Source organism: Dreissena polymorpha, chromosome 1 (assembly GCF_020536995.1).
Source record: "Dreissena polymorpha isolate Duluth1 chromosome 1, UMN_Dpol_1.0, whole genome shotgun sequence".
Lineage (NCBI taxonomy): Eukaryota > Metazoa > Mollusca > Bivalvia > Myida > Dreissenidae > Dreissena > Dreissena polymorpha.
In genome coordinates, this window is record NC_068355.1 from 65,652,498 (window position 1) to 65,674,426 (window position 21,929).

At 31.0% G+C, this 21,929-nt stretch overlaps 1 protein-coding gene across 2 annotated transcripts in view; it reads left to right on the forward strand.

The window, feature by feature from the left end:
• Positions 1-21,929, forward strand: part of LOC127832944 (two pore channel protein 1-like) — a 119,505-nt gene that overhangs the window by 3,183 nt on the left and 94,393 nt on the right. For both annotated transcript variants that reach the window (XM_052358356.1, XM_052358357.1), the window contains exons 2-7: positions 864-928; positions 1,468-1,665; positions 15,519-15,632; positions 18,925-19,055; positions 20,026-20,114; positions 20,945-20,979. In XM_052358356.1, coding sequence (XP_052214316.1) covers positions 864-928; positions 1,468-1,665; positions 15,519-15,632; positions 18,925-19,055; positions 20,026-20,114; positions 20,945-20,979 — 632 coding nt within the window. The remainder of the gene's footprint in view (positions 1-863; positions 929-1,467; positions 1,666-15,518; positions 15,633-18,924; positions 19,056-20,025; positions 20,115-20,944; positions 20,980-21,929) is intronic.

Sequence of the window (21,929 nt, forward strand, 5' to 3'; positions counted from 1 at the left end):
TCCTTCCAGGGCCACTCGCAAAGAAGGAAAAAAAGCCCTGAAGTCAGGTGTCATAAATGTTAATGCTAACAGGGATTTTTTTCCTTCTTTGGGACCCGCCAAAAATCGGCCCTTTCCCCTCGGATTTTTTTTCCCCTCAGCTGGTAAAATTTCCCCTAGATTTCATTTTCCCCTAAAAAAAAAAAAAATAATATTTTTTTTTTTTTTTTTTTTCCTTTAAATATATAAGTTATCCTGATCCACTGTAGGAACTAGAAAAATCTTGCATAATTAAATTATCTGTTGCCTTGAATTTGTTTTAAAAACAGTAAAATATGTTAAATTGATTATTTTAGACTTTGCTTATTTTCCCCAAGATCCAGCTTTTCGCACAATTTTTTCCCCCAAAATTCGACGTTTCGCGCGATTTTTTTCCCCTCAAAAAAGGCCAGGCCCTTTCCCCCAAATCAGATAAAAACCCCTGGCTAATAAACTTAAACTTGTCGGTAGGTTTTTAATATTATTTCCTGTTATTCCTGTTGACAAGGCCATGTGCCGCTCACAAATCCCATGCTTAACAGTGCAAGATCAATGTATCAATGGAAAGTTTAAGGTCATGCATTTTAACTTTAGGCTCTGTAATTTTTAGAATGTTCTAGTGTGATATAATTCCATGGTTATTATTTATTAAGCAATTGTTTTCCAAAATGTAAAAAAAAAACCTGCATTTAATTCCACTCGTCTCCACCCCCTATATTGCCATAAAAAGGGGCTCCATCTTGAAGCAAGGAAAAAAGCTCTCAGTGTTTAGTATAGTAAAAATGACTAAGTAATGCTTGTTAGTCTTGTAAAGCATACATAACTTAATCCTTTTTTCTGTTTAGATGAACGTAACCCAGAGGGACATGCACACACAGGCACTGAGTTAAATTGGAAACTGAATCATCTGGTGAACAATTTAATTTTTATAGACTCTTATTAAGGTGAAAGGTTTTTTATCAGTCTTTCAATACATTGGGTATGGGCTGAGGCCCTTTCAATTGTAAATAAATGACATAGTGGGAAATGTGTGTATTATATTTTTTGCAAACAAATACTTTAATATTGAGAAGAAGCGTGTTCAATATTATATTTACTAATGGTCAACAAATAGAGCTGCATAGGAAAATTAAAATTAAATAAATGTTACATTTTTTTAACAAAGGAGAAAGAAGTTTAGGCAGATTTTTTGGAAACAGTATTTATACCTTTTAACATCGGGCTGAATAAAAGCCCCAAAATTGACAAACAAAAATTGCTTGTCCAAAATTTTGTAAACAGTTACAGGGAAAAAATGGTACTCACTGGATTTATAGATTTTGAGCCCCATTGAATATTTCTACATAAATTCATTTGATGGAATATGTTCGTATTAATGAACCCAGATTTTGCTATGTTTAAGCTTTTGTAATAAGTAAAAACCATATACTCCCCCCCTGTCATATTAAGGAAGCCGCCATATACCTTCAAGAGGGTGAGAACAACGACAAGTTCTTCACACATCCGGCAAGCCACGAGGCCCTTCCTGGGTACCAGATTGCCCACAACACATGGTTGTATGTGCTGGATTTGTTCGCCTCAGTGTCCATCCTACTTCTGGCGGCATGTGAGAGACCAGCTGTAGATCTGTTCATGTTGCCTGTAGGGGTACGTAGTTTTGTAGTTCGTAGATGTTTGCACGGTGCCTACATTTAGTAAGTAATAGGCAATCAAAACCTTAAATTACGTGTTAACCTTTTTCTTTTCAAAAACCTCTTTACTGATTGGAAAGTAGTTAATAGATTTTTTGTCTATTGGTGACTGCACCTTTTTCCTTCATATTCATTTATAACAAAATAATGCTAACATTAATTAATGCTTTCACAATTGCTTCATAATGAGCATTAAAACACATATTATTTTTTTATCTTTTCATTTCAAAACACCATTAGCATTTCCAAATAATTGCTTTATAGAAACATGTACACACGTATAATAATATTCTTAATATTGAGACTTGCATCCAAGAATATTGAAAAATCAAGCAGGGTTCCCACTGGCTTAAAATAAGTTTTTGCCATTTTATTTAAAGACTTAACTGTTGTTGCCATCATTTTTTTCAATGATATTATTGGCCACAATTCAGACTCTTATCTCAACATAATTTAAACACATGGGCCGAAATGCCCAATGGAAAAAAGTATATATTTTTCCAAAATGGGACCTTAAATTTGAAGGTTTCAAAAATTAAAAAAATAAATATATTTTTTTATCAACATTAAGTTAACTCCCTCCAGCCATACAAGTTACACTTTACAAAATTTAATATTTGAAACACTTTAATTCTCATTTTTGAAGTATTTGTTAGCAAATAAACAACAAAACTAATTTCCAAATTTTGGTTAAAATGCCCCGATTTTTCCCAATCCAAAGAGACCTGGCCCTGTTACAACCTGAAGTGTAATAACGACCTGAATTGTAATAAACTTTATTACATTATTACAATTGCGTGACAACCTGAATTGTAATAACGCCCGAAAGTGTAATAAACTTTTTTCTTGCTTTAAAATTGCATCTGATCGCATTTCCAAACACAGATTATTGCAAAATATAATGCATACATGGATATAATATATATATTAATAGGGTTATACGCCCTATGAATGACAAAAAGGTGTTCTCATACAAACTCAATTGTAATAAAGTTATTACATTATTACAATCGCGTGTCGACCTGAATTGTAATAACGCCCGAAAGTGTAATAAACTTATTTCTTGGTTTAAAATTGCATCTTATCGCATTTTTAAGCACATATTTTTGCAAAATATAGTGTACATATGTATATAAAAATGTATCTTAATAAGGTAATACGACCTATGAATGACAAAAAATGTGTTCTCATACAAAACCAATTGTAATAAAGTTATTACATTATTACAACTGCTTATCGACCTGAATTGTAATAACGCCAGAAAGTGTAATAAACTTATCTTTTGGTTTAAAATCGCATCTTATCGCATTTTCAAACACAGATTATTGCAAAATATAATGCATATATGTATATAAAATATATATTAATAGGGCAATACGACCTATCAATGACAAAAAATGTGTTCTCATAGAACCTCAATTGTAATAAAGTTATTACATTAGTACAATTGCGTAACAACCTGAATTGTAATAACGCCCGAAAGTGTAATAAACTTTTTTCTTGGTTTAAAATTGCATCTGATCGCATTTCCAAACACAGATTATTGCAAAATATAATGCATACATGGATATAATATATATATATATATATATATATATATATATATATATATATATATATATATATATATATATATATATATTAATAGGGTAATACGACCTATGAATGACAAAAAGGTGTTCTCATACAAACTCAATTGTAATAAAGTTATTACATTATTACAATCGCGTGTCGACCTGAATTGTAATAACGCCCGAAAGTGTAATAAACTTATTTCTTGGTTTAAAATTGCATCTTATCACATTTTTAAGCACATATTTTTGCAAAATATAGTGTATATATGTATATAAAAATGTATCTTAATAAGGAAATACGACCTATGAATGACAAAAAATGTGTTTTCATACAAAACCAATTGTAATAAAGTTATTACATTATTACAACTGCTTATCGACCTGAATTGTAATAACGCCCGAAAGTGTAATAAACTTATCTTTTGGTTTAAAATCGCATCTTATTGCATTTTCAAACACAGATTATTGCAAAATATAATGCATATATGTATATAAAATATATATTAATAGGGCAATACGACCTATGAATGACAAACAATGTGTTCTCATAGAACCTCAATTGTAATAAAGTTATTACATTATTACAATTGCGTAACAACCTGAATTATAATAACGCCCGAAAGTGTAATAAACTTTTTTCTTGCTTTAAAATTGCATCTGATCGCATTTCCAAACACAGATTATTTCAAAATATAATGCATACGTGGATATAATATATATATTAATAGGACAATACGACCTATGAATGACAAAAAGGTGTTCTCATCCAACCTCAATTGTAACAAAGTTATAACATTATTACAATCGCGTGTCGACCTGGATTGTTATAACAGCCCGAAAGTGTAATAAACTTATTTCTTGGGTTAAAAGTTAATCTTATCGCATTTTCAAGCACCTATGTTTGCAAAATATAGTGTATACATGTATATGAAAATGTATCTTTATAAGGTTATACGACCTATGAATGACAAAAAATGTGTTCTCATGCAAACTCAATTGTAATAAAGTTATAACTTTATTACAATTGCTTGTCGATCTGAATTGTAAAAACGCCCGAAAGTTTAATAAACTTATTTCTTGGTTTAAAATTGCATCTGGTCGCATTTTCAAACACAGATTATTGTCAAATATCATGCATACATGTATATAAAATATATATTAATAGGGCAATACGACCTATGAATGACAAAAAATGTGTTCTCATACAACCTCAATTGTAATAAAAATATTACATTATTACAATTGCGTGACAACCTGAATTGTAATAACAACCGAAAGTGTAATAAACTTTTTTCTTGGTTTAGAATTGCATCTGATCGCATTTCCAAACACAGATTATTTCCAAATATAATGCATACGTGGATATAATATACATATTAATAGGGCAATACGACCTATGAATGACAAAAAGGTGTTCTCATACAACCTCAATTGCAATAAAGTTATAACGTTATTACAATCTCGTGTCGAACTGAATTGTTATAACAGCCCGAAAGTGTAATAAACTTATTTCTTGGTTTAAAAGTGCATCTGATTTTATTTCCAAACACAGATTGTTGCAAAATATAATGCATACATGGATATAAAATATATATTAATAGGGCAATACGAACTATGAATGACAAAAAGGTGTTCTCATACAACCTCAATTGTAATAAAGTTATTACATTATTACAATCGCGTGACAACCTGAATTGTAATAGAGCCCGAAAGTGAAATAAACTTTTTTCTTGGTTTAAAACTGCATCTGATCGCATTTCCAAACACAGATTGTTGCAAAATATAATGCATACATGGATATAAAATATATATTAATAGGACAATACGACCTATGAATGACAAAAAGGTGTTCTCATACAACCTCAATTTTAATAAAGTTATTACATTATTACAATCGCTTGACAACCTGAATTGTAATAACGCCCGAAAGCGAAATAAAAAAAAAATCTTGGTTTAAAATTGCATCTTGTCGCATTTTAAAACACAGATTATTTCCAAATATAATGCATACATGGATATAAAATATATATTAATAGGGCAATACGACCTATGAATGACAAAAAGGTGTTCTCATACAACCTCAATTGTAATAAAGTTATTACATTATTACAATCGCGTGTCGACCTGAATTGTAATAACGCCCGAAAGTGTAATCAACTTATTTCTTGGTTTAAAAGTGCATCTTATCGCATTTTCAAGCACATATATTTGCAAAATATAGTGAATACATGTATATAAAAATGTATCTTTATAAGGTAATTCGACCTATGAATGACAAAACATGTGTTCTCATACAAACTCAATTGTAATAAAGTTATTACATTATTACAATTGCGTGACAACCTGAATTGTAATAACGCCCGAAAGTGTAATAAACTTTTTTCTTCGTTTAAAATTGCATCTGATCGCATTTCCAAACACAGATTATTTCAAAATATAATGCATACGTGGATATAATATATATATTAATAGGGCAATACGACCTACGAATGACAAAAAGGTGTTCTCATACAAACTCAATTGTAATAAAGTTATTACATTATTACAATCGCGCGTCGACCTGAATTGTAATAACGCCCGAAAGTGTAATACACTTATTTCTTGGTTTAAAAAGTGCATCTTATCGCATTTTCAAGCACATATTTTTGCAAAATATATTGTTTACATGTATACGAAAATGTATCTTTATAAGGTAATACTACCTATGAATGACAAAAAATGTGTTCTCGTGCAAACTCAATTGTATTAACGTTATAACATTATTACAATTGATTGTCGACCTGAACTGTAATAACGCCCGAAAGTTTAATAAACTTATTTCTTGGTTTAAAATTGCATATTATCGCATTTTCAAACACAGATTATTGTCAAATATAATGCATACATGTATATAAAATATATATTAATAGGGCAATACGACCTATGCATGACAAAAAAGGTGTTCTCATACAACCATAATTGTAATAAAGTTATTACATTATTACAACTGCTTGTCGACCTGAATTGTAATAACCCCCGAAAGTGTAATAAACTTATTTCTTGGTTTAAAATTGCATCTGATCGCATTTTCAAACACAAATTGTTGCAAAATATAGTGTATACATGTATATAAAACATGTATATTTATAAGGTTATACTACCTATAATGACAAAAAAGGTGTTCACATACAAACTCAATTGTAATACATTATTACAATTACTTGTCGACCTGAATTGTTATAACGACCGAAAGTGTAATAAACTTATTTCTTGGTGTTAAATTGCATCTTATCGCATTTTCAAACACATATTATTGCGAAATATAGTGTATACATGTATGTAAAAGTGTATCTTAATAAGGTAATACTACCTATGAATGACAACAAAGGTGTTCTCATACAAACTCAATTGTAATAAAGTTATTACATTATTACAATCGCGTGTCGCCCTGAATTGTAATAACGCCCGAAAGTGTAATAAACTTATTTCTTGGTTTAAAGTGATACAAGATGCATTTTTCACTGTTGAATTGAGCTTAAAAGAATTACTGGTCAAAAGAGTTATTTAAAATGTTGTAACTCACCCGATACGACTCGAGTTGTTCTGTTCAACAGGCCTTAGGTTAACGGAATTACGTTGTACGGACAGGCAATGGTATTACCATCATACCATTTGGAATGGGGTAAGAGGCTAACGCCATAACATTTCGATAGATAACCTTGATGAAAGTTCTATAACTAAACAGAATGAAAACGGAATAGGCTACGGTATCGCGATCTTCTCGATTATTTATTAAAATAATAATGCAAGAAAATGCATATTTAGGTCTTGAACTCAATAAAGAATTTAAATATTGGTTATAAATATTTATTTTATTTAAGGAATTCGGAACATTTTGAGATTGAATATAATAAATACTGAATTGAATCTTGTTGCCGCGTGGTTTATTTGTCATTCATGACAAATGTACGATAGATTAATAATTTTGAAAACACTAGGGATTCGTTTGTTTTCATTTATTAATTTATCTATTTATTCATTTATTCATCCATTCATCCATCCGTCCGTTTGTTCGCTCGTTCGTTCGTTTGTGAGTTCGTGCGTTTGTTCATTGATTTGTTTGTTCGTTCTACGGTTTGTTCTTTTCGTTCGCTTGTTCGTTCTTTCGCTCATTCGTTCTTTTGTTAGTTTGTTTGTCCGTTCGTTTGTTCGTTTGTTTGTTTGTTCGTTCGTTCATTCATTTATTTATTCATTTATTCAGTCCGTCCGTCCGTTCGTTTTTTCGTTCGTTCGTGCGTTTTTGTGCGTTCGTGCATTTGTTCATTGGTTCGTTCGTTCGTTCGCACGTTCTTTCTTTCTTTCTTTCATTCATTAATTCATTTATTCATTTATTCATTTATTCATTTACTCATTTATTCATTTATTCATTGATTTTATTTTTCATTTTTTGCATTTATTAATTTATTCATTTATTCACTAACCCATTCACTCATTCATTTTTATTTATTTAATGATTCATGTTTTTAATTATTTATTATTTGTTTGTTCGTTCGCCCGTCCGTCCGTCCGTTTTTTGTCCTTTGGTTTGTTCGTTGGTTCATTAGTTGGTTGGTTCGTTACTTCGTTCGTTCGTTATTTAATAATTTTAATAATAAGGCCTTTAGACTATCATCATCATCATCATGATCATCGTCCTCATGATCTTCATCATCATCATTATCATCATCATCATCATCATCATGTTCATCATCATAACAATCATCATCATAATGATCATGATCATGATCATGATGATGATGATAATCATCATCATCATAATCATCATCATTATCATCATCACCACCATCATCATCATCATCACCACCACCATCATAACCACATTCATCATCATCATCATCATCACCACCACCACCATCATCATCATCATAATCATCATCTTCATCAAAATCATCATCACCATCATCATCTTCACCATCATCATCAGCAGCATCATCATCATTATGTTATCATCATTATCATCATCATCATCATCATTTTTATTTTTTTATTTTAATTTCTTATTTTATGTTTGATATATTTTTTATGATTATTTGTACTTTATATTATATAATATGCATATTATGTTTATGCTGCCACGTTAAAACAATGATTAAATAAATGATGGATGAAGGTTAAAAATTGATCGTTTCGTAGCAGCAGGAGGGGGGTCTTGGGTACTTTATGACATCTCGTGTTAACAGGGTTTTTGATGTGGGTGTGTTATGCTACAATTTCCTGTTAATCGGACCCGAAATATGATTAGGCCGCTTTTAATAGTGGTGATAACCGTTATTTCTATTGTTACGCAATACGAAAATTCGAAAACAAATGTCACGGCTTATTTTACTGACCCTTTCTATGTTGCAATTTATATAAAAAAGTATATAAATTAACTCAGGTGTGGCTGTCTTTATTTTTAAGATATGAAATTACATTAATTGTTAAAATAGTTGTTAACATACCTTAACTACGATAATGGAAGCGATAAATATTTTGTTGTAAAGACGCAGTTGTCTTTCCACACATTTTAATCATACATTTATGACTTCTTGCGTTTTCTTAATGAAAAATATAACCACAATACTTTACGACAGAAAATTTAAGTCAGACTAAGTTATGAGGGGAACCGGCCGATCTCTGATCTGTGTGTGATAACCTGACGCTCAAAAGGATAAGAAAGGGATCACCACAGCGGGTTGCTAATACACAGTGCAGACCTCCGCTGTTTTATTGGGGGTATTGTTTATACAGCATATGCAAAATAACATGGATTCCAATTTTGAAATAAACATCTGAAAATAGCGCCGTTGACTTTTAAATTGAAGAGTATAGACGACCTCAAAGTCGAAGAATTGATTTTCTGGAAGAAACAAAGAACACAATTAAATAAATAATAAAACAATTAATTCGCATAGCATGGAGGCAGTTTATGTCTTACTTAAAGGTGAACAGATAAGTTCAGACTAAAAACCGTATACAGGAATATAATATAATTGCGTCTCTGTCCCATTAGATATTTCGCTAGCGAATATTTATTTCACATGCAGCATGTGCTGTAAATTAGAAACCGAATTTGCGCATAAATTACTTAGTTCTTTCATAACGTGCCTTGAAATATGTTCTCGTCTTTGACAGTTTAAACTTGTATTTAACTGTGAAAAGCACCAATATTACTTCACAAATGATATTTCCCTGAAGACTTCTACATAAGAACAAGTTTTGAATGTACACACAAGAACATAGACATACATTATGGCAAATAATTGTATCAATTTAATACTTTTAAGCATCTTAATGAATGACCGTGATGGTTTTATCGCGCTTCTATTAAATATATACTTTTTAGTTATTGACGGTATTTCAATTTGGAACGTTTTTTTATACTAACATTTTCTTGTGTAGTATTTTTTTACACACAGATATTTATAAAGAAAAGAATTGCATTTAATCAATTAATAAAGGTTTAAAGTTCAAAACAAAATTAATTAATAAATTAATAAATAAAGGAATGAACGAACCAATGAACAAACGCATGAACGCACAAGCGCACAAACGAACGAACTAACAAACGCACGGTGGACTGAATGAATAAATAAATAAATGAATGAATGAATGAGTGAGTGAGTGAGTAAGTGAGTGAGTCAGTGTGTGAGTGAGTTAGTGAGTGAGTGAATGAATGAATTAACTATTACAAATAAATAAATTAATTAATACATAAATACATAAATAAATAAATAAATATTAAGATACATGTTTATATGCATATATACACTATATTTTGAAAACATATGTGCTTAAAAATGCGATAGGATGCAATTTTAAACCAAGAAATAAGTTTATTACACTTTCGGGCGTTATTACAATTCAGGTCGACACGCGATTGTAATTATGTAATAACTTTATTACAATTGAGTTTGTATGAGAACACCTTTTTTTCATTCATAGGTCGTATTACCCTATAAATATATATATTATATCCATGTATGCATTATATTTTGCAATAATCTGTGTTTGGAAATGCAATCAGATGCAATTTTAAAGCAAGGAAAAAGTTTATTTCACTTTCGGGCGTTATTCAGGTTGTTACGCTATTGTAATAATGTAATAACTTTATTACAATTGAGGTTCTATGAGAACACATTTTTTGTCATTCATAGGTCGTATTGCCCTATTAATATATATTTTATATACATATATGCATTATATTTTGCAATAATCTGTGTTTGAAAATGCGATAAGATGCGATTTTAAACCAAACGATAAGTTTATTACACTTTCGGGCGTTATTACAATTCAGGTCAATAAGCAGTTGTAATAATGTAATAACTTTATTACAATTGGTTTTGTATGAGAACACATTTTTTGTCATTCATAGGTCGTATTACCTTATTAAGATACATTTTTATAAACATATATACACTATATTTTGCAAAAATATGTGCTTAAAAATGCGATAAGATGCAATTTTAAACCAAGAAATAAGTTTATTACACTTTCGGGCGTTATTACAATTCAGGTCGACACGCGATTGTAATAATGTAATAACTTTATTACAATTGAGTTTGTATGAGAACACCTTTTTGTCATTCATAGGTCGTATTACCCTATTAATATATATATATATATATATATATTATATCCATGTATGCATTATATTTTGCAATAATCTGTGTTTGGAAATGCGATCAGATGCAATTTTAAAGCAAGAAAAAAGTTTATTACAATTTCGGGCGTTATTACAATTCAGGTTGTTACGCAATTGTAATAATGTAATAACTTTATTACAATTGAGGTTCTATGAGAACACATTTTTTGTCATTCATAGGTCGTATTGCCCTATTAATATATATTTTATATACATATATGCATTATATTTTGCAATAATCTGTGTTTGAAAATGCAATAAGATGCGATTTTAAACCAAAAGATAAGTTTATTACACTTTCGGGCGTTATTACAATTCAGGTCGATAAGCAGTTGTAATAATGTAATAACTTTATTACAATTGGTTTTGTATGAGAACACATTTTTTGTCATTCATAGGTCGTATTACCTTATTAAGATACATTTTTATATACATATATACACTATATTTTGCAAAAATATGTGCTTAAAAATGCGATAAGATGCAATTTTAAACCGAGAAATAAGTTTATTACACTTTCGGGCGTTATTACAATTCAGGTCGACACGCGATTGTAATAATGTAATAACTTTATTACAATTGAGTTTGTATGAGAACACCTTTTTGTCATTCATAGGTCGTATTGTCCTATTAATATATATATTATATCCATGTATGCATTATATTTTGCAATAATCTGTGTTTGGAAATGCGATCAGATGCAATTTTAAAGCAAGAAAAAAGTTTATTACACTTTCGGGCGTTATTACAATTCAGGTTGTTACGCAATTGTAATAATGTAATAACTTTATTACAATTGAGGTTCTATGTATGAGAACACATTTTTTGTCATTCATAGGTCGTATTGCCCTATTAATATATATTTTATATACATATATACACTATATTTTGAAAACATATGTGCTTAAAAATGCGATAGGATGCAATTTTAAACCAAGAAATAAGTTTATTACACTTTCGGGCGTTATTACAATTCAGGTCGATAAGCAGTTGTAATAATGTAATAACTTTATTACAATTGGTTTTGTATGAGAACACATTTTTTGTCATTCATAGGTCGTATTACCTTATTAAGATACATTTTTATATACATATATACACTATATTTTGCAAAAATATGTGCTTAAAAATGCGATAAGATGCAATTTTAAACCAAGAAATAAGTTTATTACACTTTCGGGCGTTATTACAATTCAGGGCGACACGCGATTGTAATAATGTAATAACTTTATTACAATTGAGTTTGTATGAGAACACCTTTTTGTCATCCATAGGTCGTATTTCATTTTAATATATATATTATATCCATGTATGCATTATATTTTGCAATAATCTGTGTTTGGAAATGCGATCAGATGCAATTTTAAAGCAAGAAAAAAGTTTATTACACTTTCGGGCGTTATTACAATTCAGGTTGTTATGCAATTGTAATAATGTAATAACTTTATTACAATTGAGGTTCTATGTATGAGAACACATTTTTTGTCATTCATAGGTCGTATTGCCCTATTAATATATATTTTATATACATATATGCATTATATTTTGCAATAATCTGTGTTTGAAAATGCGATAAGATGCGATTTTAAACCAAAGGATAAGTTTATTACACTTTCGGGCGTTATTACAATTCAGGTCGATAAGCAGTTGTAATAATGTAATAACTTTATTACAATTGGTTTTGTATGAGAACACATTTTTTGTCATTCATAGGTCGTATTACCTTATTAAGATACATTTTTATATACATATATACACTATATTTTGCAAAAATATGTGCTTAAAAATGCTATAAGATGCAATTTTAAACCAAGAAATAAGTTTATTACACTTTCGGGCGTTATTACAATTCAGGTCGACACGCGATTGTAATAATGTAATAACTTAATTACAATTGAGTTTGTATGAGAACACATTTTTGTCATTCATAGGTCGTATTACCCTATTAATATATATATTATATCCATGTATGCATTATATTTTGCAATAATCTGTGTTTGGAAATGCGATCAGATGCAATTTTAAAGCAAGAAAAAAGTTTATTACACTTTCGGGCGTTATTACAATTCAGGTTGTCTCGCAATTGTAATAATGTAATAAAGTTTATTACAATTCAGGTCGTTATTACACTTCAGGTTGTAACATGGTCCCATTCCTAAAATGGTGCAAAAAATGATGTGTTAACAATGTTCATTGTTTTTTTGGGTCGAGAATATGTTTTAAAATATAAAAATAACTCCTTAATTGCAGGTTTGAAAATCCTCCTTCTATTGAAGATGTAAATTTGATGGTATTACACTATTTGTTCTTTATTCATGATTAATGCATAATTACTGAAGACAGACTATGTTGAATAAGGTTTTTATAAAAAAAACTGACACAATTTTTCTATTTGCCTGCTTGATGATGGTCAGTCTTGGGATGAAAGTATATCTCACCTCCTACAAAAATGACCTTATCCGATTGGCTTAGAGCCGTCACGTGCCCATGGTGTATTTTCCATACACCCCGAGTAATTTCCATACACCCCAAATAATTGCCATACATCTATCAACGTAAAAAATGGCGTCTGTTCGATAAACTGCTAGATAAGTATTGTAATTAATATATAATATATTCTATATAATGTATACTATATACTATATAGTATATAATATATAACATTATATTTATAATATAATATATATAAAATATATATATGATATATGATATATTCTATATGATATATTATGCATGATATATGATGTATCATATATTATATATTATACATGAGATATGATATATGATAAATGATATATCATATATTATATACTAAATGCTATATATTATATAGTATATATTATATTATATATTATAGTATATATTATATAATATATGATATATTATATGATATATGATATATTATATGATATCTGATATCTCTATTATATCTTATATTCTCTTCTCTTTCTTCTATTCTATTCTATTCTCTTTATCTCTTCTCTCTCCTCTTCTCTTCTCTCTTCTGTCTTCTTCTGTTTTCTCTTCTTCTTTCTCTCTTCTCTTGTCTCTTCTCTCTTCTCTCTCTCTTCTCTTCTCTGATCTCTAAAATCTCCTCTTCTCTTTTCTCTTCTATTTTCTCTTCTATTATCTCTTATCTTATAAATTATCTTATATATCTTATCCTATATATTATTTATTATATTTAATACATAATATATAACATATTACAGTGCCCCAGATAAGCTGCGTATCTGCGTCTTTCACCCTATTAAAATGTTTAAAAACGCAAAGAAATACAATATCATGCTTATTCAAAACGCACCCGATTTGCCTTTTACGCACATTCGTTTTATTTGATGCGTACAATACAATAGCTTTGATCGAAAATACTTTGCTCATTTTCGGTATTTTTTGTGATTATTTTTGTTACGCGGCGACGCTTTTATTCAGCAAGCGCCTGGATGACGGAGCAATAAAACAGTCAAAGCTATTCAAACGCTCTGCGGACTAGATTTCATAGTTAAATAAAGCGGCTGACCAAATTATTTACGACGACATACATGCGTTTTCAATCTGACTTAATCCGTCGTTCATTGTGCATGTATTTGTTAAGTGTCTGTACTTTCAGTTTCTAATACGATGCGTAATAAAAATGTCTAAGAGAAAGACGTCAGCAATTGTTGCGCCATAATATCAGTCGATCGCTAACTTTTTCGAACCAAGAAAGCAAGAGCCAATAAGTGCCGAATCGTTCGTGTTATCGATTTTTTTTAAGTTTAAACTTTATTGACAGTTTCAAGGATTAAAGATGTTATGAAACATCAGTTTATTAAAGTTAATTATATTAGTTTACAGTTTTATTGAATCAATACAATTGTGTGCAGCTTCAACAGAAGTAAAGCAGCGATGGTTTTACTGTATGCATCTTATAACTCATTTCACCCTATTCCAAGAATGAAATCACCCTATTTTTCAAAATCAGTGGGTGAAAACCTTATTTCCGAAATAATTATCTGGGGCACTGATATTATATTATATACTTTACTTTAAAGGTAGTCGGTGAGATATAATCGTTACACTGTTAGTAACTGATGGTGTATGGGATATACACCCTCAGTAATGTCATACCATACTCGAGCTTCGCTCTCGTATTGTATGAAATTACTGAGGGTGTATATCCCATACACCATCAGTTACTAACAGTGTAAGAAGCTCTCGTATTGTATGAAATTACTGAGGGTGTATATCCCATACACCATCAGTTACTAACAGTGTAACTTATAATACCAAATGTCCCACAATGCTCTTTGTTTTGTTTGTATTTACAATTGAAACTTGACCAGTTGCAAATACATCATGGCAAGATATTTACTAGTAGGAAGAACAAAAATCATATTTTGAAGTAAGATTTCAATTAATTATGTTTGTGCCTATACAAGTGGAAAACTGATGCTGTGATGACCAATTTTGACAAGTGTCTCCAGTTTTGCAATTTGTGTAGCCCTTTGCGACACTGGCAATTGACAGCATGAACCTTGTATAGGCCGATGTTAACAATGTGACTCCATACTTATGCCCTATTATGATCAGGTGCATGGTTCCTTGGAGATCTTGATGCTGCTGTTGCTTCCACTTGAGCTGGGCATCAGAATGACGTGGCTAGGCTGGCGTGTGCTCATTAGGCATCCAAGAACTGTCATTAAGGTAAAAAAAAGTTCTCTGAATGTTTTTGGCTTTCCGATTTTTTCAAAGTTTTGAGTATGCTTGTTGTCCCCTGTCCGTCAGTCCGTAAGTCTGTCACACTTCTCTGGATCCTGCGATAACTTTTAAAGTTCTTCATATTTTTTCATGAAATACGAAACATGGACAGATGGCAATATGGAGATTATGCACATCATTTCATTTTGTTCCTAGGTCAAGAATTTTGGTTGCTATGGCAACAAATAGACTAGAAATACTGCTTAAAATGGTGGATCCTTCACTTTTTTCTGGATCCTGCGATAGCTTAAATAGTTCTTCATATTTTTTCATAAAATTTGAAATATGGATAGATGGCAATATGGACATTATGCATGTCATTTCATTTTCTTCCCACATAAAAAAATTCTGGTTGCTATGGCAACTTATATATAAAAAAAATATTAAAAAAATCTGACAATGGTGGAGCCGGTAGGAGTTATATATAGCTTGGCAATTGTCTTGTTATAACTTGCATAATCATAAACAAATGTTCATAATTTTTCATTTATAACTGCATTATTGTCCCCTACCGGTTTTACCGGAGGGGACTTATGGTTTTCGCACTGTGCATCTGTGAGTCTGTCTGTCACACTTTTCTGGATCCTGTGATAACTTTAAAAGTTCTTCATATTTTTTCATGAAACTTTAAACATGGATAGATGGCAATATGGACATTATGCACGTCATTTCATTTTTTTCCTATGTCCAAATTCTGGTTGCTATGGCAACAAATAGACTAGAAATACTGCTGAAAATGGTAGTTTTCTGGATCCTGCGATAACTTTAAAAGTTCTTTATATTTTTTCATGATACTTGAAATATGGATAGATGGCAATATGGACATTATGCACGTCATTTCATTTTGTATCTACGTCAAAAATTCTGGTTTCTATGGAAACAAATAAAAAAAAAAAAAAAGATCTGACATTGGTGGAGTTTCTGACAATGGTGGAGCCGGTAGGGACATATATTGCTTGGCAATAGTCTTGTTTCAACTATTCTTTCCCAAATCTTTGAACTTTATTTTTAGAGTCTTTTGGTTGAATGGGGTACATATGGCTATTGCTTGAAAAAAGCTACTTTTTTACATATTATTTTATGTCATATAAGCCTAATTGTATTACTTTTCATTAATGATTTTTACTTCTCAGAATAGACCATTACAGAATTTAGTCATTACCCGATTATCTCCCCTGAATACTCTCCGCGTCCGCCATTACACTGCTGCTTAACAAGCGGTAACACATATAAGAGAGCACCGATTATTCAACGGATGAATTTCTTTCTAAAGTCTTAAGCCGTCATGACATGGCCTTGGTTCTTTTTGTAAAACTATTTCGTTTGTCATGCAAATTGTATGAAATAAAGTTTTTCTGCCAGGGGATATGTTACGCTAGTGTTATAGAAAAATGTTTGAAAAACATGCATTTTTTTGTATTTGTCTAGGAAAACTAACACATTGACACATTAAAAAAAGCATTTAATTAAATTAAATGCAATATTTTTCATTTAATTATTTGCATCAATCTTAAAATCGTGTAAGCCTTTGCATTCCAGTGTTTAATTGCCCCTTTGTTCTGCATAATCTGATTATCTCGTTTTGATCAGATATTTCCAGACTTAACTAACAACATGGTGTCATAAAACACAATTGATGATGCCACCATGTCTCCTCTTTCTGATAGTATTTATCCGTCATTTGGTTGGGTAATTTACCTCCGACATACTTAACAGTTGCGTATATTAGATATGTTACATATTGTACAAATTAAAAGTTATGTCCAATAAAGAATATCAGAAATTGTACACCGTAAAGATACTAGCCCGTTTAATTAATGAATTTATGAAAAAATAAAGTATTTAATAATTATAAAATTTAAGTAAAAACATTAAACGTATTTAGCAGGTATCAGTTAATTAAAACTACGTCATTCCGTATGAAGATTTAATGTTACGGCAATGCACGACCGACATCAGAAAAAAAATACATTTGACACCAACAGAGGTAAAAAATATTTTCAAAAAATATATATGTCTATAATATATGTGTGTTAAAATGTTAGATATTTGTCACTCATACTCACTAGTCTTAAACCCATCACATTAAAATTACATGTAAATACCGTCATTGACTTTGCTTTTAATAGGGCTTTGTAGTACGTTTATTTTCAATGCAACCTTACACTTTCTATCACTCATTTGTTTATCACACTAGCGTACTTATGCCATTGATAATTATATTTTTATAATTAGATGTGTTTCTATTGTAATTTATTGAAGCTTTTCTGCCAAAAAAATAATACGGCTTATGCATAGAGCTCTTTGTTGTGTCAAATTGTCGGCCTTTTAGTTTTCAGATAATCTATACTTTGATGCTAATGCCGCGTTTTTTTTTAAAGATGCAAATACATGCATATATTAATTCGTTTGGCACTAAATAATATATTTTTGAAATATTATTTAGGTGTATTTTTCGGAGTTTTTTTCGATTAATTGACCAAACAAGTTCGTTATCCATATGTTTTGCGTTACTGCAAAGACCTATAAAATACATGTTTTTAAATTTATAAAATACACGTGACATAATTCCAGCTCACAAAATTTAATTTAAATCCAAACAACATTTTTTTTATCTCTGATTTCAGTTAGAACAAGAAAAATAATGGAAAGCGTATCAAAAATAGCATACTTAATATAATATGTTATGATTTAAGAGTATAGAGTTTTACCAATTGAGACCAATTACAAACAATTAGCGGTAGTTAATTGCGCGAGAATCTTTAAAAAGTATTAATTAAAATAATTATAATCTGGTTGATGTTGCGGCTATTAAAATCAACACAACAATACATGCGTGAATTGTTTGTTAAAAGTTACAAGTAAAGTCTAATCAAAGACATAATATGAGCGAGTGAACCGGCAAATTTTCGCCGATGATTACCACTTGATTACTACACATAAAACAAATACACGAAAGCATTTTAAACATTTTATTTGTAACAATCAATCTCAACTTAAAACAATCATTTTAACAACAAAAATGTGATAATCGCCTGAAAATAATTCATTAAGTAATTTATTTATCTGACTTCGGCGAAGCGTGTATTCTCTACGTGTTTGGCTTTTGGAATCGCAGACTCGCACAAGTTAGCAGCAGTGTAATGGCGGACAGTCACATGACTGACAATATGGCGGCAGTCAATTTATCGATTCTGGAATGGTCTATAAAACAGTTATCATTCATTGCATCTTGCAGACATCCATGCTGCTAATCATGTTAGTAGAGGCAATCACAGTGATATGCAGACAGACCAATCATTTCCGTGTGACTCGTGCACTACGACCCATATTCCTTCTCAATACACACTACTGCAGAGGTGTAAGAAGGTAGTATTTTAGCCTCATTCTGGCAGAGCTGGCTTTTCTTTTGTGAGTGTAAAATGTCATCCCAGCTTTGCCTCTTTGGTCAGCACAGGCTTATCAGGGATAACAGTCTCCGCCTAAACTGGATTGCAGTTAAGAAAAGACTTCATTTTGAAAACTTCTATTAAAGCAGAAAGTGTTGTAGCTGATAAGCCTGGGACCCTCCTCCCCTGATACTTCACAGGATTCAAGCATTTAATTATTCAAGGGACTATAACTGAAAGAAACCACCAACTTATAAATGTGTGTATGCCCCAATATTCCTAATCTGCATTTCATAAACAGATCTGTTGTTCTATAAACAGTTTTCCCATCCCCCATCTTTTTGTTAACCCTTTACTATTTAGGTACATATTTTTACGTATTTTAGTCCCATAGAAAGTTAAATTTAATTAAAGACCTTTCTTAATAGATTCAAGTTTTAAAGGCTTTATTAAGATACTGATTAGCAGCAAACAGCATAAAACCTGAACAGACTGCGAGTTACTTGCAGGATGTTCTGTTTTTATGCTGTTTGCACAAGCCATTTTCGCTTTGCTTCAGAGAGGGAAAGGGTGCATGGCCCTCAATCTGTCAAATTCACGGCCGAAATTCGGCCTCATTCCCCCACCTGAAAAGTATACTTTTTTCCCCTTTGGGTGGAAAAATTCCCCCTAAAAAGTCCCCCCTTTTTTTTAAATAGATAGATGTGTCTGATGATTATTATATCTCAATTCTATTTTTATTTAATCTTGTCAAACATAATTAATTATGAAAAAAAGCAATGAATATAGTGCAAACATGTAAAAATGTAATAATTAGAGAGTAAATAAAAAATCCCCCAAAAAGGAAAATGCTGCGAAAATTCCCCCTGCTATGGGTAGCAACCCGCTTCCCTTAAAATGGATTGAGGGCCCTGGGGTGAAATATACAGGTTTCTTTTGGTCCATTGCAGAATTGCCAGACAGACACTTCAGTCACTGCCACCCATAATTGACATGCTGGTGCTATTGCTGTTCATTATGCTCATATTCTCTATTCTCGGTAAGGATTTTGTACTCGCATTGCCACATGTATTGGCACTGCCACTAGTAGTTTATTGTTATATTTGCCTCCTTCAATAAAAATTCAAATTCAGAGGTACAAAATATTCAAAAGAAAGGATTGTTATTTTGTGTTGTTAGGACAAAACTAACATAATTTGTCCACATATTAATTAGTTATTGTAATTTGACCCAAAAAATCTTTTTGTACATATTCCTTGCAAAAATCAACATTGCTTGTGATTGATATCTTTGTTCCTTATTTTTGCAAGTTACTATGTTGTCCTTGTTTATCTTGTAATATTTTAACAAATCATTAAATGTAACTCAGTCTCTTCCCTTAAAAATGCATACTTGTTCTATTCCTTACCCATCCATGGTTTTACAAGTTATAAGAGACCTTTTCTGATGTTTTCATTCTCAAGAATTCAAATGCTTTTACCTGAAGAATGTTTTTAATATAATTTGAATACTTATAATTGTAACCAAAAGATGTATTGAATTATCTTCGGTCTTCTTTTACAAATTCTATTGCATAATTATTGTTATTTCTTAATGTGAATGCCTTTTTATGTCTTATTATATAGTGTGTGTACAGTTCATAATTTCATTGATAATTATGACCCACCCTCCCCACTTGAAGTTAAAGAAGGCCCTTTTAGCCATTTATTTTTGACAAGTCAAAGAGTTGGCATACAGGATGATTAAAAAAAGGAGATGTTACACAAATTTATCATTTGGTCACAAACTATGGACAAATTGTTTACCTTTTAAAGCTTCAGTCATGAATACTTTAAGTTTACAAATTGTTAACATTACAATTTCTTTCAGGTTTTTATCTGTTTTCAACAATCCCTGCAAATCCAGTGAGTAGATTCATTATATTAAAGGAGTTGAGTTCTTTTGTTTCTTTGAGACCTTTCAAAGAAAACATTTAAAATGCATAATTTGTCAAAAGTTAGTTTGATATATGAACTGCGTATGTGCAGTATCAAATATTAATTAACATAGAAATGCACACACTTTTTTTGCTACTGTACATTACTGTACATTAGACATAATTTTTTCATCTTGAGGCATTACTTGTGCTATTCTTTGAAGCTCACCTGTGAGCACAATGTGCTCATGGTGAGCTCAGTTGATTTCCCTTTGTCTGTCTTGCGATGTGCCTTGTGTGGCGTCAACATTTGACTTGTTAACACTCTAGAGGCCACATTTATTGTCTAATCTTCACGAAAATGGTCTGAAGATTTGTGCCAATGATATCTTGGATGAGTTGGAAAATGGTTCAGGTTGGTTAAAAAACTTGGCCACCAGAGGGTGGGGCATTTTTATGCCCTCTTTGAAGAAAAGGGGGTATATAGTTTTCGCACTGTCCGTCTGTAAGTTTGTCTGTCACACTTTTCGTGTCCACTCTCTAATTCAAATAGTTTTCATCCGATCTTTACGAAACTTGGTCAGAAGTTGTATCTAGACAATATCTAGGTCAAGTTTGAATATGGGTCATGCTGGGTCATTAACTAGGTCACAGGGTCGAAAAAACAAATCCAAGGGAAGTATTAAGCTTTAAATGGACATAATTATCTGACCTGCCAAATTATATATTTTTATGCCCCCGGTAGGGTGGCATATAGCAGTTGAACTGTCTGTCAGTCAGTTGGTCAGTCTATCAGTCTGTCGGTCCGTCAGAAAACTTTAATGGCCATAACTTTTTCAATATTGAACATAGCAACTTGATATTTGGCATACATGTGCATCTCATGGAGCTGAAAGTTGAAGGTCAAGGTCATCCTTCAAGGTCAAATGTCAAGCATAT